This window comes from Crassostrea angulata, chromosome 6, assembly GCF_025612915.1.
Source record: "Crassostrea angulata isolate pt1a10 chromosome 6, ASM2561291v2, whole genome shotgun sequence".
NCBI lineage: Eukaryota > Metazoa > Mollusca > Bivalvia > Ostreida > Ostreidae > Magallana > Magallana angulata.
This window is the reverse complement of record NC_069116.1, coordinates 36,331,294-36,358,093: the sequence shown is the minus strand read 5'-3', so window position 1 is coordinate 36,358,093 and position 26,800 is coordinate 36,331,294. Positions and strand designations below refer to the sequence as shown.

Genomic DNA, 26,800 nt, shown 5'->3' with positions numbered 1-26,800 from the left:
TAATGTTTAAAATATATGCAAAATGAAAACAGCCTCCACGTAAATACAATATTTTTGGTATAAAAAACAACATTTTTTTAGTTTATTCAAGAATGAAGTTTGTCGTAAGAACTATCTTAAAATTCTATGATCTCTAAGATTTCTAACACTTGAGATAGTTTTGTAAAACGGAACTGATATATCTTATGATTGTCATAAGTCAGATCTATTAAAATCTTAAGATATGTCTCATAACAAATCTTACAATAGTTTTGTGAAACCCAGCCCAAGTTGTTTATTATTAATTGAAAAAATATTTAGAAATTATGTCCCTCAAGATGCTTTGTGCCAAGTTTGGTTATTTATTAATTTTCTGACAAAATATGACCAAGACTAAACAGAATTAAACAAATGACCAAAGATAATTAACCCATGTAATGTTTAAGATTTGAACATATGAGGTTGCATTTTAATGCACAATTACTAGTAATTTTAAGTGTGATGAAATAAGCATTTCTGACACATCTACATGTACCTAGTCTTCCTCGAGTCTCTACGTTAAAAAAAATAATGATCTGTAATATATTTGAATAATTCCAAACATAGATGTTTTGATAACATAATTTTATATATGAATAAATAAATGGAAAAGAGCAGAAATTGAAATTTCTGAATCACAATAAAATTTTCAACATATATATAGAAACACTAAAAAAAAACAACATAAAGACTTGAGAAAGTCTAACATATTCCCACCATTGTATTTCATTTTAGCTCACCAAAAAAGCGTTGTAGAAACGTTTGTAAAGTTGGAAAAGATTCTACATATGAAAGGGGATTTTCAAATCATTTGATACTTGTATCTATAGTTGGTTATAGAACAATCAGTGTACACTACAAATAATACTGTTGACTTAAATTTCACAATATATATTCGTTTGATAAGTAGAGAAATGATATTTAACGATGAGTATGGTTCATTCTTCTAAAAAACAATCATTTCACCCCAAATTTATAAATTGTTCTCTGAGTATAAATCTCTTCAGGTCGTAGAATGGTATCCGGAAAATTAGGCTGGAAATAAAACATATTTACACGTCAATTATTGTAATTGTACACATATCATAGCAATATATACATAGTAACGGTTTCTTAAGATTGGTTTTGTTTCAAAATATTATATTTACTTACCATATTAACCCCGCTTGGAAGCTGCATTGGAATTAGACAGACCCCGCCGTCCTCAAAAGGACCGTACATCGCTCCATCTTTCCCATACAATTTGGGCTTCATATGGGATGAGAAATACACATCTAATCCGGGTTCTGTTGTGAAAACATCAATGTAACGACCATTTGTAGGATTTTCAAGTCTAAAAAATAGAAAGTTGTTGTATTGCTCTGTTGATTAAGTGTAGTTAAATAAAACTGAACGCTGTTGAAATACTTTCTTTGGTGATCCATGCGGGTTTGAAGCGACATTACATTAAAATACATAACCCGCGTCAGTGCATTTACGAGGGTTGTTCGAAAATTTTTGAGACAACACGGATATTTCCATTTCTAAGTGACGAATTATGGTGAAAGTTGGCATGAACATTGAAGAAACCTTAACAAATAATTAAAATAATTAATATTTAAAAACTGTTTAATATTTTGTTTAAAACGGTATTTTAACAAATCGGTGGTCAGGGTACCCGGCGCAAGCATAAACTCGGAGAATAAAAAAACTAAAACATCGTCTATCTAAGTGTCCGCAAACTTACAGCTTATACTAAAAGAAATCAGATTATATAATGTTAATTTTGCTATTTATTGTGACTAACATTTGATCAAGTTTCACGAGTGTTTGAGTTGAAATACGGATATGGTACAGATATATTTACCAAGCAATAGGAATTTGAAAACAACAGTATATAGAAATTTGACGTCAAGGCGGCGCAGCGAATATACATCAAATTGATGGAAATTTCGGAAAAAGACCTTTTAATACCACCCAACTGCTTTAACAAAAACTATACGATGGCAAGGGATAAAGAACTTCAGTTTATCGTCTTTTTTCACTAATTGTTTAGCTAGAATTCAGACCAAGTGACTAAATTTTAAGTACTTTTTACACACTAACTGATGTAAACAGTTCTAAGATATGTACAAACAATCACTGTAGGAGACATTTCACAGTAATTTGACTTTCAGTTAGAAATGACCCGATTTTTTTTCTTCACAAAATTAAGAATAGAAGGAATATGCGAATGTTGACATCTTGAAATGTAAACAAAAGATGAGAAATGAAGAATTAATTCTAATTTCCGTTCGTTTGTTGGGTTTTTAAAAAATAGGATCAATAAGAAGCGTCAAAATGACGTTGCGGTAAGTTTGTGGTTTCGCCAGGTCACCGGGCGATGGCAATTTGGTCAGCTTACCAGGAATGATCCAATCATGCTATGGACAATTAATTTTTTACATTGATAAACTCTATCCTGGTGTACGTTTTGGTGAAATTTCAAGGATTTATCTTTTTCCCCAAGGAAATAAGAGAAAATGTCTCAATAATTTCCGAACAACCCTCGTAGTTAGTTAATTCTGCATTGATTGCCTCATTCATAGCCCGCATGAATCATCAAAGATAGCATTTTATTTATATTTACATCTTTCTTTTAAAGGATGTACGCTTTGCCCCCACCCAAACCACTGCAGACCCACCCTACCCCTAGAGATCAGAATTTGAACAGACTTGAATGTTCTTTATCTGAGGGTGCTGCCTTTCTGGCAAATTGGGTTTTGAAAAGATTTTTTTTCTATATATTCCTATGTAAAAAAAAATCACCCTTTGAACAAACTTGAATCTTCACTACCTGAGGATGCTTCCACATAAATTTCAGCTTTTCTGGCCAAATGATGTTTGAGAAGAAGATTTTTGAAAAATACCAACAATCTTTCAAAAATTCTTAATTATATTCCTTTAAAAGAGGGCTTGTTCTTCAATTTATCCCCTTTTCCCAAGGATGTTTTGAGTCAAGTTTCGTTGAAATTGGTCCAGTGGTTCTTGAGAAAAGTCAAAAATGTAAAAAGTTTACGGACGGACAGACGGACGGAGCTTTCAGATATACACATGCTTATGTACATAATTACATAGATAACAATGAATTAAGGTACCTCAGTACATCAAAAAATACTTTTGAAGACACGTACTACGTAACAAGATGACGATTTAAATGTTTTATTAGACTGTATCTATCGATTTTGGTTTTATGTATAACATCACAGCTCAGTGGTTAAAGTATCGAGCTTGTGAATCGCAGATCAAGAGTTCGAATCCGCCTGGGGCTTTTGTCCGTATTAACTGTGTCATGTTTCGTGTACATTTTATTTTTTGTTACGAAAGATTTGTCGTACGACTTAATTTTTTATGTTGGAAAACCGCGCCATACTCGATGTATGCACAACTCTGATTCTCTGTATCGAGGCTTGTAATCCACAGTGTAAGTCTTTTGACATTTGTAAACTAGGTTATTTCAACATATTTTTATGTGAATTATCTGTATGTTTCATGTCAGTAATGCTAAGCGATGCATATTCTTGAAATCTTGTATTTTATGTTTACCATGTGCTCGGTGTATGGGGCGCCATTTTGTCCATCATATTTCTGGTCATTTAATTTCGAGTTGCAGTTGATTAATTTACTTTAACTTGCTGTTTATCATATGAACAGACTGAATTCAACTGTTTAAATCATATGTGTAAGGTTTCATAATCTAATTGCAAACTCTGTCCTAATATTTTTTGTATGGAAACCTGTACCAGTCATTGATTGTTACATTTTTTTTTGTTACAGCTTTTTACCGTCGTCTGAGACGGTTATCTGTCTCCCAAATAAACTGATTTCACCGACACTTGTGAGTCCGACTTTTATTGGGGCAGAACAGTAAAAAGACTAGGATGTCTACCTCAGCAGAGCAGATCACTCCCGACTCAACAGAGGGCACCCAGGTCACTCCTGACCCTACAGAGGATGCCCGGGAATCACAGACGACTGATGGCAAGAGGCAGTACGTCACACAAGATGAAGAGGAGTATCAGGAAGAGTACTATCAGGATGAGGACTCCTTTGCCGACATCTTAGCGAAGAAGAGGGCTGATGTAAGCCGAGCAAAGGCTAGGATGGCATACACCGCCAGAGAATTGGAGCTCAGGAAACAACGAGTGGAACTCGATGCTGCAATGGAAATGCTACATCTCGAGAGAGAGGCTGCAGAAGCTGAAGCTGATTGTCAAGCCTTTGAATCGACCATGATACAGATGTCACCTATGAAGAGACGAACGAGTTCCTTAGGCGAAGTCAGCAACTTTAAACCAGGACAGGATCAATCCACTCCACGTCAACCTTCTGCATCGCCAGGACTACTGACCGGTACTTCCGATCCGACTCAACTTGACCCGGATGCACAACCCTATGTACCTGCAGCACAGCCTTTGGTTCCTGACACACAGCCGTCCGTGCCTGTCGCACAACCGTACGTGCCTACTGCACAGCCTTATGTGCGTGCCGCACAGCCGTACGTGCCTACTGCACAGCCTTATGTGCCTGCCCCACAGCCCAACGTGCCTGCCGCACAGCCTTATGTGCCTGCCGCACAACCTCACGTGCCTGCCGCACAACCTTACGTGCCTGCCGCACAACCTCACGTGCCTGCCGCACAGCCTCATGTGCCTGCCGCACAGCCTTACGTGCCTGCTGCACAACCTCACATGCCTGCCGCACAACCTCACGTGCCTGCCGCACAACCTTACGTGCCTGCCGCACAACCTCACGTGCCTGCCGCACAACCTCACGTGCCTGCCGCACAACCTCACGTGCCTGCCGCACAGCCATCCATGCCTGCCGCGCAGCCTCATGTGCCTGCCGCACACCCTCACGTGCCTACCGCACACCCTCACGTGCCTGTCGCACAACCGTATGTGGCTGCCTCACACCCCTTATCACCACTTGTGACTGATCAGGGACCACAAGTAACTGATGTTACCCGATTCCTCCTGAGGAAGGACTTGCTATTCTCCAGACTTACTCACTTTGACGATAGACCAGAATCATACAGTGCCTGGAAACACAGCTTTATGTGTGTAGTGAATGAGCTTCAAGTCTTGGACTCCGAGCAGATGGACCTTCTTATCAAGTACTTAGGTCCGGAATCTAAGAAGCACGCAACAAGCATGAGGACATCCAACATCTTCGACATCTCAAGAGGACTAAGAAGACTTTGGGAAAGGTTGGATGAGCGCTATGGTGCACCAGAACATGTGGAAGCATCCGTAAGAGCCAAACTGTTGAGTTTCCCAAAGCTTGGCAACAGAGATCATCAAAAACTTTACGATCTGTCAGACATTCTTATGGAGATGAAGTTTTTGAAGGAGGATCCGAAGTACAGTGCAATGTTGGCCTATCTAGACTCATCCTCAGGGATTAGACCCATCATTTCAAAACTTCCGTATGGCCTGCAGGAGAAATGGACCAACAGAGCCATGAAGTACAAGCTTGAACATCAGACTGTGTTTCCACCCTTTGGTGTGTTTGTTGACTTCATGAAGGAGATGAGCAGAGTGAAAAACGACCCAAGTTTTGCGTATCACACTGACGCTAACCACAACGAAAAGCAGCCTATGAACGTTCCAAGGAGAAGAATGAACACGAAGAAAACCACAGTGTATCAACCAACAGGATCCGGAAATCTGAGCGAGCCGAAGCTTGATGTGTGTATAATTCACACCGGTCCGGGTGTTAAACACAGTGTCAATAACTGTCGAGTGTTTAAGGCCAAGCCTATCGAAGAACGTATGAAGTTGCTCCGTGAACACAGACTCTGTTTTCGGTGTTGTTCCGCAAGTCATAGGAAACAAGACTGTAAAGAGGCCATCATGTGCAAGGAATGCGGAAGTGAGTTCCACACTACGTCTCTCCATGTTGATTCGTCACCAGCTCCTACCACTGGAAGGGCCTCATCAGTTCATGGCGGGGAGGAGGCTCCTAGGCGTCAGCAAGTAACAAAAGAACAGCACGTCACAACCATAAACAGCAACTGCACAGAAGTAGGGAAGGAATTTAAGGGAAAATCTTGTGCAAGAATTGTTCCCGCGACTGTCACCTATGATGGAAGAGCTGTCTCTCTGTATGCTATGCTTGACGACCAGAGTAACAAGACCTTGGCTAAGAAGGAATTGTTTGACTTGATGAACATCAATACAGAGACAATACCTTACCTGATGACGTCATGTTCTGGACAAGTGACAACCTTCGGGAGAACTGCCTCAGGACTCTATATTGAATCAGCCAGGGGTGAGACCAGACTACCCTTGCCGTGCACGTTAGAGTGTGATGAAATACCGAACAACTACCAAGAGATCCCTACACCTGACGTTGCTCTTCAGCACGAGCACATGCGGGATATAGCCGGCGACATCCTACCCATTGACGCTTCAAGAAAAATTCTGTTGCTGATAGGAAGAGACCTTCCTCAAGTCCACCATGTTCTTGAGCAGCGCATAGGACGTGACCACGAACCATTTGCACAGAGGTCACCCCTTGGTTGGACGATCATCGGCGACACATGCTTGTCTGGACAACACAGACCAAGAGCTGCGAATGTGTACAAGACCTTCATCACGGACAGCGGACGTGGAACTATTCTTGAACCATGTGCCCAGTACTTATCCGTGAGAGAGAAGCTTCCAACCAGAGATGTGACAAACAGATTACGGGTATCTGACACTTCATCTGATGAACACTTATTCAGACGCACACCAGATGATAACAAAGTGGGATCATCAGTGGAAGATAGGATGTTTATGGACATCATGAACAAAGAACTATTGATAGGTGAGGATGGAAAGTGGGTAGCTCCCCTACCCTTCCGCCAACCAAGATTACGACTACCAAACAACTATGAGGTTGCATTGAGACGTGCACGAGCCTTGGACGCAAGTCTCAAGAGAGATCCAGTAAAGAAGGAACACTTTGCGACCTTTATGACAAAGCTGTTCGACAACGATCATGCTGAGAAAGCACCCACTTCCAAGTCAACGCAGGAGCAGTGGTTTCTTCCTCTCTTCGGGGTCTACCACCCTCAGAAACCTCACCAGATCCGGGGCGTATTTGATTCCTCTGCGAAGTTCAAGGGAACCTCTTTGAACGACCAACTGCTGTCTGGCCCGAACCTCACCAACAGCTTGCTTGGAGTGTTGCTTCGTTTCAGGAAGGAGATGATTGCTGTCGTAGCAGACGTGCAGCACATGTTTCACTGCTTCACCGTCAGAGAAGAGCACAGAGACTTTCTCAGCTTCCTTTGGTACAAGGACAACGAGATCGGAACGGAACTAACAGAATTCCGAATGAAGGTCCACGTTTTTGGTAATAGTCCTTCTCCGGCCATAGCGACACTGGGCCTCAGGAAGATCTCAGAACTATCTGAGGAAAGCCATGGACCTGATGTCAAGGAGTTCATCAAGAGGAACTTCTACGTGGATGATGGTCTGACATCATGCTCAACAAGCCAAGAAGCAGTAGACCTGTTGTGCAGAACCCAGGACGCATTGAAGCAATACGGGAACCTAAGGCTCCACAAGTTCGCATCAAACAGCGCGGATGTCATGAAGGCGTTTGAGCCACGAGACTTAGCACAGGACATCTACGACCTGAACCTTGATGAGGACCAGCTCGTGCAACGGAGTCTTGGTATGCGATGGAACTTGTCGAGTGATATGTTCGAGTTCCGCATCTCTACTGATGACAAGCCCACAACACGCAGAGGTGTACTGTCGACAGTGAACAGCCTCTTCGATCCATTAGGCTTTCTCTCACCTGTTATCATCAGCGGGAAACTCATTCTTAGAGACGTAGTGACCTGTACCTCAGACTGGGATGAGCCGCTGCCGGACCATATTCTGGCAAGCTGGGAAGAGTGGAGTTCATCTCTGAAGGAGTTGGAGAAGATCCACATACCCAGAACAACCGTGGTACATCTTAGCAAGGCAGTAAGAAAGGAACTGTGGACATATGCGGACGCGTCAGAGAAAGCCATAGCTGCCGTTTCTTACATGAAGGTGTACTACGAAGATGGCTCTGCGATGACTGGATTTCTACTAGGGAAGTCTAAAGTGGCACCAGTATCAGGCCATACCATACCCCGTTTAGAGCTTTGTGCAGCTGTTCTAGCCATTGAGATATCGCAGATAGTCATGGATCACATGGACATAATGTTCGACTCGGTGAAGTATTTTTCCGACAGTCGTGTGGTATTGGGGTATATCCACAATGATAAGAGACGATTTTTTATTTACGTCTCCAACAGGGTCGAGAAAATCAGAAGCCTTAGTGAGCCGTCGCAGTGGAACTTTGTGCCGACACACCTCAACCCTGCTGACGAGGGCACTAGAGGCGTAGTTCCTAAGGACATTGGAGAGTGTGCTTGGCTTAGAGGAACTACTCACCTGCAGCGCATTGACGACGAAACCAAGGCAGAAGGGTTTCCCCTACAGGAACCTCTGTCAGACAGAGAAGTCAGACCTGTATGTTTGAAGACTGAGTGTGAACCTATGCTTGGAACTCAGAGATATGAGAGATTTTCCAGCTGGGACAGATTGGTCGAGGGTATCGCCCTGCTCCAGCGATTCATCATAAGCAGAAAGGGAGGTAAATCACAGATTTTACCGAAGTCCATAGACTACTCTCAAAGAGCAGAAAACTACATTATCAAGACAGTGCAAAGAGAAGTCTATTGTGAGGAGATTTACTGTCTGAGGTCCAAACAACCATTGCCGAAGAATAGCAGCATTCTTGCATTGAGTCCGTTCCTCGACGACGATGGTATTGTTAGAGTTGGTGGACGCTTAAGACATCTCAACGATGCGACTGTCTGCAAGAACCCTATACTAATACCGGGGAAGCATCACATTGCGACCTTACTTGTACGCAAGTACCATCAACTGGTGCAACACCAAGGGCGCCACTTTACGGAGGGAAAGGTCAGGTCCTGTGGGTTCTGGGTCACCGGCTGCAAGCGCCTTGTTTCGTCCCTCATTCACAAGTGTGTTACTTGTCGGCGACAACGTGGGAGCTTCGCAACCCAGAAGATGTCTGACTTGCCTACAGACCGCATACTGCCAGGAGAGCCACCGTTCACTTCGGTGGGAGTAGATATCTTTGGGCCCTGGGACGTCGTGACTCGTCGCACTCGGGGAGTTCCAGCCAACGGCAAACGATGGGCAGCACTGTTCACATGTCTGGTGACACGCGCAGTCCATGTCGAGGTAGTAGAGGAGATGTCCGCATCATCCTTCATCAACGCCCTGAAGCGCTTTACAGCCATACGAGGACAGGCAAAGGAGTACCGTTCCGACAGAGGAACCAACTTTGTTGGCGCTACCGACCCTCTACAGATCGACGCAATCAACGTGGAAGATCGTCAGGTCAAGGATTTCCTGCACTCTCGGGGAACAACCTGGATTTTCAACCCGCCCCATGCATCCCATATGGGTGGAGCTTGGGAGCGCATGATAGGGTTGACACGGCGCATATTGGACAACATGTTGAAGGATCATTCAGCACAGGGTCTTACGCACGAGGTACTTACCACCTTTCTGGCCGAGGCAAGTGCGATCATAAATTCTCGCCCACTTACCGCCGTTTCGTCAGATCCAGACTCGCCTTTTGTCCTTACCCCAAGCATTTTGCTTACTCAGAAGACGGATGTACCGACCGAAGCTGTATGCGACACAACTGCTAAGGACCTCTTCAAGGTACAGTGGAAGAGAGTACAGCACCTCGCCAAGATGTTCTGGGACAAATGGAAGAAGGAATACCTGCATACCTTGCAAGCGCGTAAGAAGTGGCATCATGGTCAACGTAACATTAGTGTTGGTGACATAGTGTTGTTAAAGGATGTCGAAACCCATCGCAACAACTGGCCGCTTGGACGCATTACTGCAACGTTTCCTGGCAAGGACAACTTGGTTCGCAAGGTTGAAGTACGTGTCAGCAAGGACGGCAAGACCACCTCTTACGTCAGACCAGTGACGGAACTCATTTTATTATTGGAGAACTGAATGTTTTCTGTACTAAATTGTATTCAAATCTTGTGTGATATAATTTTATATATCAGACGGGGAGTGTCATGTTTCGTGTACATTTTATTTTTTGTTACGAAAGATTTGTCGTACGACTTAATTTTTTATGTTGGAAAACCGCGCCATACTCGATGTATGCACAACTCTGATTCTCTGTATCGAGGCTTGTAATCCACAGTGTAAGTCTTTTGACATTTGTAAACTAGGTTATTTCAACATATTTTTATGTGAATTATCTGTATGTTTCATGTCAGTAATGCTAAGCGATGCATATTCTTGAAATCTTGTATTTTATGTTTACCATGTGCTCGGTGTATGGGGCGCCATTTTGTCCATCATATTTCTGGTCATTTAATTTCGAGTTGCAGTTGATTAATTTACTTTAACTTGCTGTTTATCATATGAACAGACTGAATTCAACTGTTTAAATCATATGTGTAAGGTTTCATAATCTAATTGCAAACTCTGTCCTAATATTTTTTGTATGGAAACCTGTACCAGTCATTGATTGTTACATTTTTTTTTGTTACAGCTTTTTACCGTCGTCTGAGACGGTTATCTGTCTCCCAAATAAACTGATTTCACCGACACTTGTGAGTCCGACTTTTATTGGGGCAGAACAAACTGGATAACATTATTGAAAACCATATTATATCCAAAACTGCATATTTTTTATGGCTTTTTACTTATATATTTCTAATGCATCTACTACCTATTATAATCAAGTATTTGTTTGCTGTTCTTAGAAACTATTTCTAGGGGTATAGTAATCCACCTTAACTAAATATATTTAACAAAGAACGGATTTCGAAAACACAAGTACATAATAACATAAATAGAATATTGAACACTTTGGCTTTCCATAGTAGCGAGCACTGTAGAAAAAAAATCCTTTTTACTCAACCCGCTGACTGTATCAATTAAGGGAATAAGGAATCATTTTTTTGTAGTAACATGAGGTGATCAAATACGGTCGGGGTGATCAAGTAAAGCCCGAATTATGCAAACGCCGCCTGCATGTACATGTATGGTTTTTTTTCTTAAATCATATCATTGGTACATGAGGTACAAAACAAAAATATTTACAAATGTAAGATCAAGTTAGGAAGAGTAGATAGGAAGCATTTGAATAAATCGAGTTAATATTTTTTTTAACAAACATGGAAAACTTTTCAATAAACCATTATCATCATTACATAACGTAGTGGTATTCATTACCCATGACTGTGCTTTTATTACATAATAAAAAATATCTAAAACATCATTCTATGTTATGCCTCCTTCCAATCCCGCGCCACACAATACGTCATTTCCGTCATTAATGAAATGTATTTGACTAATATGTTACAAATTTGATTCATCGTATTATCACAGACAAAGACACTAAATACTCTGTAATGCTCACCACCTTTGTCATGTTGTGTATTTCATATTTATTATTTTCCAGTTATTCAAAATTTACAACTTGACATTTCCTACATAAACTAGTGAAGAATGTGTTATATCTCTTACAATATCTGACTGAACAAAGTTGTATAATAACTTTCAGAAAACTATTAGTAGTTTGTCAAGGGTAAAATTTCCCAACCAAGTTATCATTCATATAAAGTTGGTAAAAATCAAATTCATTCATGAAATTAACTGAAATGAACCCCCTCAAAACAACTAATAAATATATCGTACCTTGCAACATGTTTCCTAGTTCCTCGATCTCCAAAAGAATAGCAAGAAACTATGATGTCATTGATAACTTTCCTCACAAGTGTTGGATTTTGCAAATCAAAAATAGTTCCGTTGACTGTTGCCAATTCGCCATCCCCTAATGTGATTATTTTAAAAAAACCTCTCTCAGTTTCAGAGACTATTAAACGTTATTTTGTGGCAAATAATTTAAGATATTTAAAATAAATATATTTTAAAGAGAAACATCTTTTCAAGAAAGTTGTTTTCAAGTGATAAAGTTAACACAGTGTATTGAGTATTTCATTTTTATTAGCCTTTGCAACCCCTTTTGATAAATTTAAATCACATACCCTTTGGAAGAAAAGCTTCATCAATTGGAACATATGTATCAGAAAAAACTGATAACAGATGGTCACCATTTTTGCCAGCTTTCTGTAAAATTAAAAGGTAAAAAACACGATGATATTTGTTTTAAAATTCCAAATATTCAAAATTTTATTCATTAAAGACATTAAACTTGAACTATTAAAACCACGCCATACATGACCCTCCAGATTGAAGTAGACGTGGTTAGAAAGGTTGATAGGGGTCGCTTTTGTTGTTGTCGCTCTGTAATCTAGAATTAGTTCGTTTTCATTTGTCAGTTGAAATGAAAAGACGGAGGTCAGCTCTCCCGGAAACCCTTCTTCCCCATCCGGGCTCACGTACGTCATTTCCACTTTGTTCCCCTTTATCTTTGCGTCAAATAATTTCTGTCAATCATATTAAACAGGGGGAGTGATGAAACAATTAATTTAAATGTTATTGTAAACATGGACTTATATATACGCATACCAAAAATCGCGTATAAACATATGAATATTTTTTCAGCCAAATAATTCTTTTTTTTTTAATTCTAGATCCATTATAAATAGAACATTAACTGTAGATGATGAAAAGCATTGACCATTTTCCATAGTTTAGGGTAATATATCAAACAAGAATTTGCAACTTTAAAAGAAAACACGAGGCCCATGGGCCACATCGCTCACCTGAACAACAGCCAACATAAAATCAGCTTTTTGAGTCATATACAAAATATATGGACAATGTAGTAGACAATGTAGTAGAATAGTTCCTGTATGAAAAGATTTTAATATTTTATCCAGATATATTTTGTAAAACATTGAGCCCCTTTTGCACAGGACGATTTTATAGTAATATCACATATTGAGAATTGCTGTTCTCAAGAAGGTCTAAAACAACTGTTTATATATATGTAAACCTACATCAAACTTTAAACCTGCATCAAACTTTGAACCTCTTGAGGCGCCCAAGAATTATTCAGGGACCCACGAATAAACAATTAAGAATCAACAATATGTCAAAATGTTTGCACAAAAGTACATGTAATACCATATATGATAACATTTGATTTTTTTTTAGGAATAAATTTAAAAAATTTCCAAGGTAAAAATTCGACCCTCCAATGTGGGTCTACCCTAAATCCGAAGAACATGACTTTAACAAACTTGAATCTACACTATCTAAGGTTGCTTTCACACAATTCGAAAATTCAAATCCATTGTGACCCCATTCTACACCCACATATCATGATTTGAACATTCCAGTACCTAAAGTACCCATGCATGCATGCATGGCCTGTGGATGCCTCCACGCACGTAACTGCTTTTCTGGCCAACTAGTTTTTAGAGGAAGAATTGCATATTTTTATAATTTATTTTCTATTTATTCCCATGCAAAATTAAACTGCAATTGTGGCCCACCCTATCCTTAGGAATCATGATTTAAACAAATTTGAATTTACAGAACCTGGGGCTGCTTCCACACAAGTTTCAGCTTTTTGCCGAATTGGTTTTTGAGAAGAACCACAAATTGTAGCATTGTAGTTCTTAAGAAGAAGACTTTTTTTTAACATTTCCCTATATATTTATATGTTAAACTTTAAACCCCTCCTGGGTCCCCAAGTATACCTTTACTTTAATTTCAATATTTTTGTTGTATGTAAATTTAAGAAAAGTATTTGCTGCGCCCAAAAAAGGGGGGGGGGGGCTTCGTGCTACGTGCCTGCTTTAAAAAGCTGGTGAATGTACCCTAAAAATACTATAAACCAATGCCCTATGACTTGCTTTGTAAAATACACAGAACGTATATTATCTTTATTACTTACATTAAAAAACAAACACAAACATCAAAATGCCTAACAGCCTGCCGTGGTCGCTGGACGCCGTTGATTTATTAAATATTGTCATATATGTATAGACAACTTACAGAAAAACATCATGATGAACTAGCATATATAAGGGAGTATACCTATACTTCCAAAATAAAATCTTACCTACCAAAAATTTTTTCTTCCCATATCATGAAATTCCTAATCCGGGGGGTGGGGGGGGGGCGGGGGGGGGGGGGGGCTAGTATGCCTATGATGCCTATGACTCCAACTTCTCAATCTTTCATTTATCTTTGGTGCGAGAAAAAGTGGGGGGGGGGGGGGGGGACTGAACCCTCTATGTTGCTATGTCCCTAATGGTTAGGTCTAACTTTTCATAAAAAAGTGGGGGGGGGGGGGGGGGGGGGGGGGGGGGGTAAGCCCCCCTAGCCCCCCCCCCCCCCCCGGTTCCGACGCCTATGATACAAATATCGTGTCCTTAGTCTGACTACACTACCAAACACTGTTTGCATTGAAATCATTTGTCCAACAACAGATGCAATATTTCTAACATCAAACCAGATAAGACATGCTTCATAAATTTCGAAAAGATTCAAAATACAAATTTTGACTTTTGTCCTCTGCTATCAAAAATCCAAGCTTTTCTATATCTCGCTGAATTTCTGAGGTTAACTTATTACCAAACTTTCTTTTTTATTTGGAAACTTCTTTAAATAAAACTGATTTTAACAATTAAGAACCTACACTATCTTAGGATGCTCGTATAGTAAATTCTAGCACTGTAGTTCTTGAAAAGAAGATTTTTTAAACATATTTCATACATATTTCTATGTCAAACTTTGAGCCCCTTTTGGTGCCCCAGTATTAGTCCGTAGGATACGATTTTAACAATTTAGAATCTACACTATCTTAGAATGCTTGCATAGTAATATCACAAATTGTAGCATGGTAGTTCTGGTGTCTTCCCACTTAGCCAACATTTCGAAAAAATACAGGTAAAATACAGGTAGATTTGTGTTGGCTAAGTGGGAATGGGGTGCAGGTGGCCATGGAGAACAAAAGAATTTAATTACAGGTAAGCTATAGTCTGTTTTCAGATGAAAATAGGAGAAATAATAATGCTTCTGTCCCAGTACTTTATTTTATTCAATTAATTCAGACGAAAATGTTAATTTTCAAAAATGAATTGTTACATATTTCCCTATAATTCATGCCCTTAATTTGGGTACAAATATCATGGTTTGTCTATTTTCATCATAAATTGAGATAATTATATAAGCTGACTTAGCTTAAACTTTGCATTGTAAAAATTTTGTTATTATAAGAATCACGTTTGAAATTTTAATTATACATCATATGGGTCACATTTCAATTTTTTTTTCAATTTTCTTTAGTTTCTATGATTATTTTGATTAATATCCAATCTACAGAATATGAAATTAACAAAACACAAAAACGCTAGAGTAAAATGCTTATATTTTAATGGTGTATGATGATCAATACATCATTAGTTATGAAGATAAACTCTTCCGTTGTCATTTTCTATAAAGTTGACCTACACCTGAAGATCGCCAGTGGGCATTTTGATTTTTTAATCTTTCAACTAACAGTCCATAAACAATTAAGAACTCATAATTTTCAGGTTTTTGATTCTGTAAATTAATGGCCATAATAATGCTTCTCAATTTCAATTTGTTTATTCTCTCAAACCATTAAAATACACATGAACATGAAATACAAAATTGTGTTTATTTGCGTTAAATTGTAATGTCAAGGGTCTTATTAAATATGATATTATATTACAACATAGTAATATGTGTTTCTAGTCTATTCTTTAAAAACTGCTGATCAATCTTATTCATGTATATATATATTATATACATCCAATTTAAACACTGGCAGTTTAAAATTACTTACATAAACGTTTTAATCATGCAAGTGCCCGTATTGGTTTCAACATATAAAATGTTTAGGGCAATGATCTTGCAGAAAATTGCTGATCTATATTTAAACAATAATTTTGGTTATTTTTATTTATTAATTCTGATTATCACCTTATAGGCAAAATTAAATGCTATTTTTGTTTTATTTGTTTTCAACAAACTATTCTCAGGTGATTGATTACAAATACATAACATGTGAGAACAGACTATAGCCTCCTGATCACTCAGGTGTGAAAATCAAAATGTTGGCCAGGTGGGAATTGAGAATTTCAGAATGTTGGCTAAGTGGGAATAAACCGTAGTTCTTAACTATATATTTCCATGTTTTAATATGAACACCTCCTGGAGCGCCAGCATTTGTCAAGGGGTCACGGTTTTAACAATTTACAGTCTATAATATTTGAGGATGCTTGCATAGTATATGTAATATCAGAAAAATGAAGCATTGTAGGTCTTAAGAAGATTTTTAAACATGCCTCATATATTTCTAAGTTAAAATTTGAATCCCTTTTGGGGCCCGTGTATTTGTCCGGGGGTCACAATTTTAATAATTTACAATCTTCATTATTAAAACAAGCTATGGTTTAAATATTGAAATTTCTTATGCAGTGGTTCTCTAGAAGAAGATTTTTAAGGCACGCACCCTATTTTCACTGTTTCGCGCAAGTATCTTTTTTTTAAAAAAAGGTTTCGTCCTTTATTTTAACAATTCAGATTCCCCTTCCCATAAGGATGCTTTGTATAAAGATGGTTAAATTTGATCCAGTGGTTCTAGAGAAAAAGCCAACAATTTAAAATGTTTACACACAGACGGACGGACAACGGGTGATCAAAATAGCTCACTTGAACTTTCGGTTCGGGTGAGCTAATAAAAACTAATAGCAAGAATGGGAAAAGAGCTTATAAACTACATAATTGTCATAGTCAGAAATAGTGATCGGGATTGGCACTTGTTGAATCTGAAGATGTGAATGGGACTTACAGAATCGAAGCCATAGAAGCCCCCATGGACTTGGTTTTGTCCTTCGTTGGCCGAGACATTGTACTCCACTCCGTCTATGGTGAAACTAGCGCCTTTCAGGCGTTCTGTTATCCGACCGAGAGAAGCCCCAATGTAGGTGTGTCTATCTTCATATTCTGATAATTTTATAATGATAACAATACCATTGATTAAAGGTCAAGGTGTTTGGTTTTTAGAACAGCGTCTCTTGTAAATTTTATTACATTCTAATTGTGAACTGATAAATTGATAGTTTATGTTGGTGCTATATATTGATATTTGACGAGGCAATATTTTACACACAAATTATATATTTGTGTTGATTTCTTTAGAGAATAAAAACTATAATTGAGCATCTTTACCAGCAGCAGTGTTAAATCCCAAACTGATGTCAAGAATTGCTCCGTTTTTATCCGGCATCAGGATATCGGTAATTGTTGCTCCATAGCTGATGATGCGTACCGTGATATTGTTATTGTTGGTAAAAGTGAATCTACAGAGATGAGACAAATGCTAATTAGAAATGCACCGTACACCATAAAATGAAGAACATGACTTGTACATTAAAATTCGAACACTCCTCCCCCAATTAGTTTCCGAACAAGTATCGGCATATTGTCGTTTCTGAGTATGTCTATGCAAGAAATACCTACGAAGCTACGGTTTCTATCCGATTTATATAAAGATACAATGTATGTGTTATTGTGTTTTCTGATAATAAATACCCTTTTCCACACGCATACTCTGATACTCCAACCATTGGTATTCCCTTAAACTGACTAAAACCTTTCCCGCGAATTTTTAACAGTACCAGTCGTTGTTATCAGCACATGGAGATGAGGTATTACATTACAGAAGTATTTCCTTCTAGACGTAATCATTTTCTAAGGACTTCTTGTAATAAAACCCCACTTCTGTTTATTTAAATACAGTACAAATGTAAGTGGTGATGTATCATTTCCTTCATGGAAAAAAATAAAAAGTATTCAATTGGACATATTTATTTCAGGACTACTTCTCAAAAATAAAACATGATGACAGATTTCTATTTGCAGTGAAAAGTAAAACAATACAGATTGAAAACCACTACACATTGCATACATAAAGAGAAGCGGAAGGTGGGTGCATCATGGGGACGGGTAATGGGCGGCGGAAAAGGGTAAATCAAAGTACTGATAGTGCTGAAAAGCGCTAACCCAGCTTCTGTATTTATATAACAGATATATCATTATGTATATAACATTTCAGCTTCTGTGTACGCATCCTCATCACTGCATGACAGTCCCTGTAATGATGCATGTAAGCCCCGTACATTAAATTCACAATAGCCCGTAAATTAGATTCACAATAACCCGTGCAGTTATGTGCATAAACCCCTGAAACTGGTTCCCAAATCAGTTTAAATGATGTATACTTCTGCTCATAGGGGGCGGTTATTCTATGCATCGGAAGTTGAAGTCTAACGACAATAAAGCGCTGAGCTATGCTTAGCGCTTTAAAAAGACGTTAGCACGTGCAAAATGAACAACTAACGTTATTTTTTTTTAAAAACATGCTAAAATACAAAACAGACTAGCTTAAACCAAAATCAACAGCCTCTTTTGCAAAATCAACAGACACCGATGCAAAACAACTATCTCCGATGCAAAACCAATAACGCTAGATGGCGTGCAAAGAGGTATCAGGAGAAATCGTAGCCTGGAGAAAACGTAACCCAGAGAAAACGTATCCTTGACTTATGGAGAACGTTTTCAAGGTCATGATCCAGAATTTTTCTCCAGTGGGGGGGGGGGGGTATTAAGGTTTACCAGGGGTGGGGGAATGTTTTTTCTTTGCAAATTAGAATTTGATTTTTCCAGGGGGATTTAAGTTTATCTACATAATAAAGACTTTTAAGCTCTGTATTTCGTTTATAACTTTACTTTTGACTTTCGAAGTCTGGTAAAAACACAAAAAGATTCAATTTACTATTCTAGACATAAAAATTGAAAAAAAAATATTTTAAATTGTTTGGCTCAAATCGTGTCTAATTTTAAGTCACTTTAAGATCTCACTTTAATAGCTTAGCTAGCCAAGTGTCCGATTCGTTTTTCTTATCAAATATTGATTCTGAAATTATATTTGCAATGAAATTATTTTTCCATATACTGTCATATATTATACGAAGGTTTTCAAATATTTATGGTAAATACTCGAGGTACATGTACCAAAAAATAAAACAAAAACGCACTATCGTCTTCTTATTGTATTGGGACTGTCTAGGGGTTAGTCCCATACATAATCCGAGTTCGGAAGGATTAAAAAATTAACAAGAAATTTTCTCCAAAATCGTTTCGGGGCGATTCTGCAATTTTCTGCTACATTAGGGGTACATGTATATGGGAGGCATTTTAACTGTGGTGAAGGCCTGTCTCGAGACACAGTTAGATTATTCTAAGTAAGCAGAGTGTAGTGAAATAAATACCGAGCGCAGCAAGAGGCGAGCGAAGCCTGCCACGCGAAGCGAGGATTAATGGTAACACATAAATATAAGAAAATCAGTGAAAAATGAAAGTTGAATCAGGGGTACTAAGGCCAAAAAAATTTCTTCCAGCCATAGGCGCCGCCATATTGGCAGCCATATTGTTTTTAAAAAGTTAGTTCGATCATTGATTGATTGGTACTTATCGATGTTTATTGCCCCTAACCTCGATTTAAATGTTCCTGTGTTTCAATAGAAGGTAATTTGAAATAAAAGAGGTTACCAGATAAGTTGCAATAGTGCTTCAATCTAGAACACGACTTGTTCTATGTATGTCTTACCAAATTATCAGATGGAAAATAAAAACATTAATATCAAGGAAGTGATCTTTTAGATACTGAATAAAGTATTCAATTTTATTACTGCGGCATTTATATGAATTAAATTGATTAACAATGAAAACAGAAATTAAAACAAGAGGCCCATGGGCCACATCGCTCACCTGAAAAACAATAGGTATGATAAAATCAGCTTAATGGAGTCATAATACAAACTATCTGGACAATGTACAATAATACATGTAGATCCTGTATAAATAAAATCCATTTTCCCCTGGATATTCTTATGTTTATAATCATTAGTCCCTTTTCTAACAGGATGATTTTTATAGTCATATCATATGTTGAGTATTGCAGTTCTCAAAAAGATCCTTAACAATAGTTAATATATGGGATATAAACCAACATCAAACCCTGAACCTCTTTGTGAAGCCAAAGAATTGTCCTGGGGCCAAAGTCTTAACAATTATAAAGAATCATCTGGCTGATTAGTTTTTGAAAAGAAATTTTTTTTAAAGATTTACTCTATATATTCATATGTTAAACTTCAACCCCCCATTGTGGTCCCACCCTTCGACCCCCAATTGTGGCCCCATCCTACCCCCGGGGGTTATGATTTTCACAACATTGAATCTACACTACCTGAGGATGCTTTCACACAACTTTCAGCTTTCCTGATATTATGGCTCATGAGAAGAAGATTTTTAAAAATTTACTCTATATATTCATGTGTTCAACTTCAACCCCCCATTGTGGCCCCATCCTACCCCCGGGGGTCATAATTTTCACAACTTTATATCTACACTACCTGAAGATGCTTCCACACAAGTTTCAGCTTTCCTGGCTGATTAGTTTCTGAGAAGAAGATTTTTATAGAATTACTCTATATATTCCTATGTAAAACTTCGACCCCCCATTGTGGCCCCATCCTACTCCCGGGGGTTATGATTTTCACAACATTGAATTTACACTACCTGAGGATGCTTTCACACAACTTTCAGCTTTCCTGATATTATGGCTCATGAGAAGAAGATTTTTAAAGATTTACTCTATATATTCATGTGTTAAACTTCAACCCCCCATTGTGGCCCCATCCTACCCTCGGGGGTCATAATTTTCACAACTTTATATTTACACTACCTGAAGATGCTTCCACACAAATTTCAGCTTTCCTGGCTGATTAGTTTCTGAGAAGAAGATTTTTAAAGAATTACTCTATATATTCCTATGTAAAACTTCGACCCCCATTGTGGCCCCATCCTACCCCCGGGGGTCATGATTTTCACAACATTGAATCTACACTACCTGAAGATGCTTCCACACAAGTTTCAGCTTTCCTGATCTTATGGTTCATGAGAAGAAGATTTTTAAAAATTTACTCTGTATATTCCTATGTAAAACTTCGACCCCCCATTGTGGCCCCACACTACCCCCGGGGGTCATGATTTTCACAACTTTGAATCTACACTACCTGAAGATGCTTTCATACAAGTTTTAGCTTTCCTGACTGATTAGTTTCTGAGAAGAAGATTTTAATAGTTACTCTATATATTCCTATGTAAAACTTCGACCCCCATTATGGCCCAACCCTACCCCCGAGGATCATGATTTTCACAACTTTGAATCTACACTACCTGAGGATGCTTCCACACAAGTCTCAGCTTTCCTGATCTTATGGTTCATGAGAAGAAGATTTTTAAAGATTTACTCTGTATATTCCTATGTAAAACTTCGACCCCCCATTGTGGCCCCACCCTACCCCCGGGGGTCATGATTTTCACAACTTTGAATCTACACTACCTGAGAATGCTTCCACACAAGTTTCAGCTTTCCTGTCTGATTAGTTTCTGAGAAGAAGATTTTAAAATATTTACTCTATGTATTCCTATGTTAAACTTCGACCCCCCATTGTGGCCCCACCCTACCCCTGGGGGTCATGAATTTCACAATTTTGAATCTACACTACCTGAGGAGGCTTTCACACAAGTTTCAGCTTTCCTGGTATTATGATTCATGATTTTCATAAATTCCTAATTATCTCCCTTTGCAAAAGGGCGTGGTCCTTAATTTTCACAACTTTGAATCCCCTTAGGCTAAGGATGCTTTGTGCCAAGTTTGGTTAAAATTGGCCCAGTGGTTCTTGAGAAGAAGTTGAAAATGTGAAAAGTTTACAGACAGACGGACAGACGGACAGACAGACAGACAAAATGTGATCAGAATAGCTCACTTGAGCTTTCAGCTCGGTGAGCTAAAAAGTTCGGAATAACGTAGGCTAACTCTCTTCGGCTATTTCCGAAGACAAAACGTGTACGTTTTACGTTTGTAAACATGATGTCATAATGTAGTCTGAACACGTGACGTTTAGTTAAACTTTGGCTAATGATTTGAGTTGGCAACTTAGGCGGATCCTACTATGTGCGTTTTAAATAAATTTTGTTCATAAAAAAATCAAGGTGCACTGTGTTAAGTCCGCGCTCGGTCCAACGGTCACACCGTTTACATATTACATGTAGTATTATTGTAGGCTAAAAGCTTGGTTCTGAAAATGTCAAAAATACGGTGTGTCGACGTATCTATTTCATTTGCAATGTCAAACCGTGCACGCACGGGTCAACATCCAGTTCTGATAATGTCAGCTCCACTTCTCATGTATATTGATATCAATCTTATGTTCTATCAAGGGCAGATAAGCGAAAATTCTCTTTTTTCCGAAAGTTGTATAGAATGAGTCTATTTTATCACAGTCTAAAATCATAATTTATGTTGAAAATTGACATGACTCCTTAATAAAATAAACAAAAGGAATATCAAGTTTAGAAATTAACGCAACAGAAGCGACCGAAAAAGACCCAAACTATGAGCTTTGTGCAGTCCTCTTTTACATACAAAATAGCGAAATATCAAGAAGTTGGCCCCTACTTTTTTCGAAGCATGTAAAAATAATGAAATTAACAGTGAAATAAAAGTAACAGATAAACGCAAGGATTTTCATGATTTGCGAATTAATCTTTCTGCTTTCGCTTGTCAACGCTTTTAGGATGAGTCTGCCTCCCCTCCACTTTAAAATATGACGCTCCGTGCTTGTATTGTGTAATTATTTAATGTGCGTGATTATCTAAACAATGATATAAGCAAAAATAGTGAAATGTTTATTGAATGAGTTATTTAATTGTACTAGAGCAGATTTTATAACTATTTCAATTCTTGTTACGATTTCTTCAAGATATATGTACCTTTTCTCTCGGAGAAAACGCACCCTAATTTGTGGATACGTTGGTCCTGACAACCCCGCCCCTGGCAAATCTTTATATCCCTCGGACCCCCCCCTCCCCCTTTCCTGGAGAAAAATTCTTGATCCGCGCATGAAAACGTCAATGGTGGGTTTTCTCAATGGTACGATTTCTCCTGATACCTCTTTGCACGCCATCTAGCGTGCATCGGTGATCGTTTGTTTTGCATCGGTGTCTGTTGATTTTGCAAAGCTGTTTTGTTTTAAGCTGGTCTGTTTCGTATTTTAGCAGGTTTTTAAAAATAAATATTCGTTTTGCATTAACGTTATTTCACCCATTCCGCTAACCTTATTTGAAAACAGCAAATGCATACACTTCGCGAATTAAAACTCTTCTACACATCCTCCCTAGCAAAACAACGGCGTACGATCGTTTATACAAACTATACAAATTATATAAACTTTTAAACAAACTGTATATTTATCCTTCTCCCTGAAAAATATTACAATATGTCCATTTCTCCAAAATAAAACTCAATAAACAGCTAAATCTTTGGTCTTCCATGTTTACATACCAAATTCGTAAAAACAGGGACATATATGTATAAAATTGAGGGTTTTTTAATATGTTGGTTAGGGGGTATTTCCCTCCTAGCGGAAGCCTTCCCCATGTGTTTTCCCAGTTTTTGAAATATATTTGGGTGTTTTCCTATACAAAATAAAAAAAATAACCTAGAATGAACTTAATATACCGCCATATATGGAGAAGAATGTTTAATACAAGTATTTAATCTTGACCAACCTTTTCACTTTTCTTCCATCTTTAATTTCGCCAAATGGCTCCTCTGTAGGGATTACGGCATCGCCTGCGTTGAATGTAAATGTATACATGCAAACAAAAGATAGATAAAGTCTAAACAATCTAGACAAACACGTGCAAGTACAGCAAACAAAGATATTCTAGAGTTCGCACACTTACACATTAAGATATGTATTCAAATTTCAATTGACAAGACCACAAAACCACAAATGTACCAACAAAATAACTTCACCCAAATTTTCAAAAGCTGTTTCCATTTGACATGTACTTCAAATCTCGATCTTGATTCTTAATACCGTGAAAACTAAGATAAGGTCCAGTAAGAAGCCAGCAGTGACTGCGGTGTTATCACGGAAAGACAGTTCAGATGAATAAGTTAAACAAAGATAGGCAGATTGTTCACTTTTATCTTGTCGATACTAGAGCGCGCCTTGAACTGTGGCACAGTAACAATCGTTCAGTCGTTTTCTGTTTCAATATAAAAAGGCTAGCAACAGTCCATTTGCTTAGCATTCAAAAACCTAAAGAAATGATGCAGGATACAAGGATCAATATAATGGAAATCCACAAGACCACCCACACCCCTCCCCTATCTTCTTTACGTTGTCCGTTCTTTGGACGATAATATGCAATATTTGGAGTCGAAAAATATATGAACCTCAAATGGGACAAAGCCAATTTCTAGTCATGTTTAATTTTTTTAAAAATAAAATTCAACATTGTTAGATCAATGCTCAAAATTTGGTATTGGTTGTATATTACATTGCATTACACTAATTAAACATTATATAAACCCCTCCCTCTGCTCTTAATTAAGGTCAAGATCTGGTAAATGATTTTAGAATGTATTTTAGGTGCTAGATCCATTATGAAGTTATAATTGATTTGATATTTCTTTCTCCCGTACTTGATGGTTATAAAAGAATTACAATGTATATAGAAAAAAACAACCAGTTTCTTGACATTCAGTTGGAATTCCTATAAAAGTAACCCCGATACATGTACCTATGTTTAATTCAATATCATTTAAAAGAAGAAGTCAAGAAAATTCTGTTTGCCGTTTTTAGAGAGACTGTCAAAATCGAAAAAAACCTCAGAGATTTGAAGTCATATATTTCATTGAAAATGACAATTTAAGACTTTTCACCGTGTTTATCTTAAAATTAAGCCCCGGTACACCTTGTAAATGAAAGAATTCATATCTCAAATTTCAGATATAATAGGCTCCTCTCATTTACTCGATCTTGACTAAGCAGTTACTTGACAGTGGTATTTCTATAGAGCCCCTTCATCCGAATTAAAGTTAAATCTAAGCTTGTTGCTATATATGCAATTGCCACCTTATGGAACAGAAACTTTTAACATCGATTTGTTGCAAAAGAAACTTCTGCTAAAACGTGATGAAATTGATGAAGAAAATGTAAAAATTCGCAACCAAGATTTTTACACTAATCAAAATGAAATAAAACCAAACCTTCTTTCCATGCCGATGTCTTTCCAGAGCTATCGTGTGTGTTGTTGCTGGCTAAAGATGGGGGGAAGAATAAACAAATGAAAAATATAATGTAAACAGCGCACTTGGAACCGTAACGGCATATACACCAAAAGATGTAAACAAGACCAAGATTCTCTGTTAACTTACTTGCAAAGTAAACGACCAACACTACGACTATCGCAACCACACCTACAGCAGTTAGGACCCCTACGATGATACGGCTGCGACTACACACGGAGTTGACTTCTGTGGAAAGATCAGACATATTCTTCAGGAAACAAATTCAATCTTTGAGTCAAATTTTAGCTTCTAAACAGTTTCCATTACAAGATATGGCCAAATCGGTGAAAAAATGCCGCGTAGTTGAAATTTCATTCATTTGTGTTGGTACAAAATGTTTTATAACACACATTCAAGTTATCGCTACTGGGATTCGCAAATAAATTGCATACACTTTAAGGTTTTAAACACATCTTAGCATGCAGAATCAAACTACATCACACCCACGCAGCTTTTTTAAACAGATCTATAATGGCGGGGCGTATTCGTCTTCTTTCAAGAGATTTGTTTTTTTAATGACTGCGATTCAAAGGGCAATGATATGCAGACTGAATGTCATTTTTACGTTAATATATACATACACAGAATAAACAACCACTCACCTGCATCCGACATTGTTACAGGATTCACCTACAACAGATGATGTTTTCAGAAGCCAGTATATACTGTATAATATCACTGGAAATCTTCTGATAGAAAACGGGCTGTGCGTAAAATTAGCAAGGAAATGGAATGTTGTCTTCAGACATGAATGCACACTTGACCTACCTCGTTTTTCAGCTTTAATGAACTCTAGTGATCTGTGAGCGTACACTTTTGCCTTCGAATTCGAAATCAAAACCCGAGATATGTCCGCACCATCTGACGTGTGTATAAAGTTATCTTCTGCTTTGCGTATTTTTTTCTTTCATCAAGCAATAATATTTATAACCGTTACATAACTGGTGTTTTCTGTACCGCCCATTAAAGTGCACATAATGTTAAGGATCCACTATTCATGTTGGGTTAAGATCTACAGGTACAATTAGGAAGAAAGAATGAACGCTACAAATTTCATCTCTAAAATCCCCGTTTTGAAAATTTCAGTATTGACAATTTATGTAAATATCATATAGCCAACAATTTACCTAAATTGCCATACAAAGTTACCTCTAAAAATATTTTCAAAAGCTATTTAAAATTTCAAAATTTTAAACCGGTGAAAGTATTCTAATTATAATGTACTATAATGTCTTTCCTCCACATAAATATCGACAGATGTTCCATACCACCTTAAAGCCATTGTAACATTTTTTTTAACTTGCCATTTCTTTTAAGGTAAAATAATAAATTATGTTGGCAACCATTCAAACATACATATAACTAGACTCTTGTTGCTATGGCAACAAAATGGTCTTCCGTTCCTCATGTATTATATAATGTGTAAAAAAATGCATTTTTCTTGTAAAGAGAAAAAATAGATACTGTGATGGAATTTTCCAGCAACTATTTCTAAATGAAAAAA

General features: G+C 37.8%; 2 protein-coding genes across 5 annotated transcripts; one reads left to right on the top strand and one right to left on the bottom strand.

Annotated features, from left to right (window-relative positions):
• LOC128188698 (galactose mutarotase-like) lies at positions 1-26,201 on the bottom strand. 4 transcript variants are annotated; one of them, XM_052859913.1, is made up of 12 exons: positions 26,065-26,201; positions 25,899-25,926; positions 25,384-25,482; positions 25,216-25,266; positions 23,724-23,787; positions 17,256-17,386; positions 16,876-17,030; positions 12,320-12,529; positions 12,128-12,209; positions 11,778-11,913; positions 1,171-1,351; positions 1-1,053 (listed from the first exon to the last, which is right to left on the bottom strand). In XM_052859913.1, the coding sequence occupies exons 2-12, from the start codon at positions 25,909-25,911 to the stop codon at positions 976-978; spliced, it is 1,200 nt and encodes a 399-aa protein (XP_052715873.1). In that variant the 5' UTR covers positions 25,912-25,926; positions 26,065-26,201; the 3' UTR covers positions 1-975. The 4 variants fall into 4 exon arrangements, with proteins under 4 accessions (XP_052715873.1, XP_052715872.1, XP_052715876.1 ...); XM_052859912.1 differs by lacking the exon at positions 26,065-26,201 and having other exon boundaries at positions 25,899-26,042; XM_052859916.1 differs by lacking the exons at positions 25,216-25,266; positions 25,384-25,482; positions 25,899-25,926; positions 26,065-26,201 and adding an exon at positions 23,974-24,104.
• On the top strand, positions 6,216-10,715 carry LOC128188697 (uncharacterized). Its single transcript, XM_052859911.1, has 2 exons — positions 6,216-10,273; positions 10,627-10,715. Exon 1 carries the CDS (start codon positions 6,237-6,239, stop codon positions 10,071-10,073), a length of 3,837 nt encoding a protein of 1,278 aa, XP_052715871.1. The 5' UTR covers positions 6,216-6,236; the 3' UTR covers positions 10,074-10,273; positions 10,627-10,715.
• Positions 26,202-26,800: the final 599 nt, after the last annotated feature.

Bases quoted from the DNA above. Each gene is read 5' to 3' on its own strand.
- LOC128188697 (XM_052859911.1), top strand. From the start codon at position 6,237: ATGACGTCATGTTCTGGACAAGTGACAACCTTCGGGAGAACTGCCTCA.
- LOC128188698 (XM_052859913.1), bottom strand. The intron at 12,210-12,319 runs GTATGGCGTGGT...TTAATTTTACAG, and splicing joins ACTTCAATCTGGAGGGTCAT to AAAGCTGGCAAAAATGGTGA. The intron at 1,054-1,170 runs GTAAGTAAATAT...TTTTATTTCCAG, and splicing joins TTCCAAGCGGGGTTAATATG to CCTAATTTTCCGGATACCAT.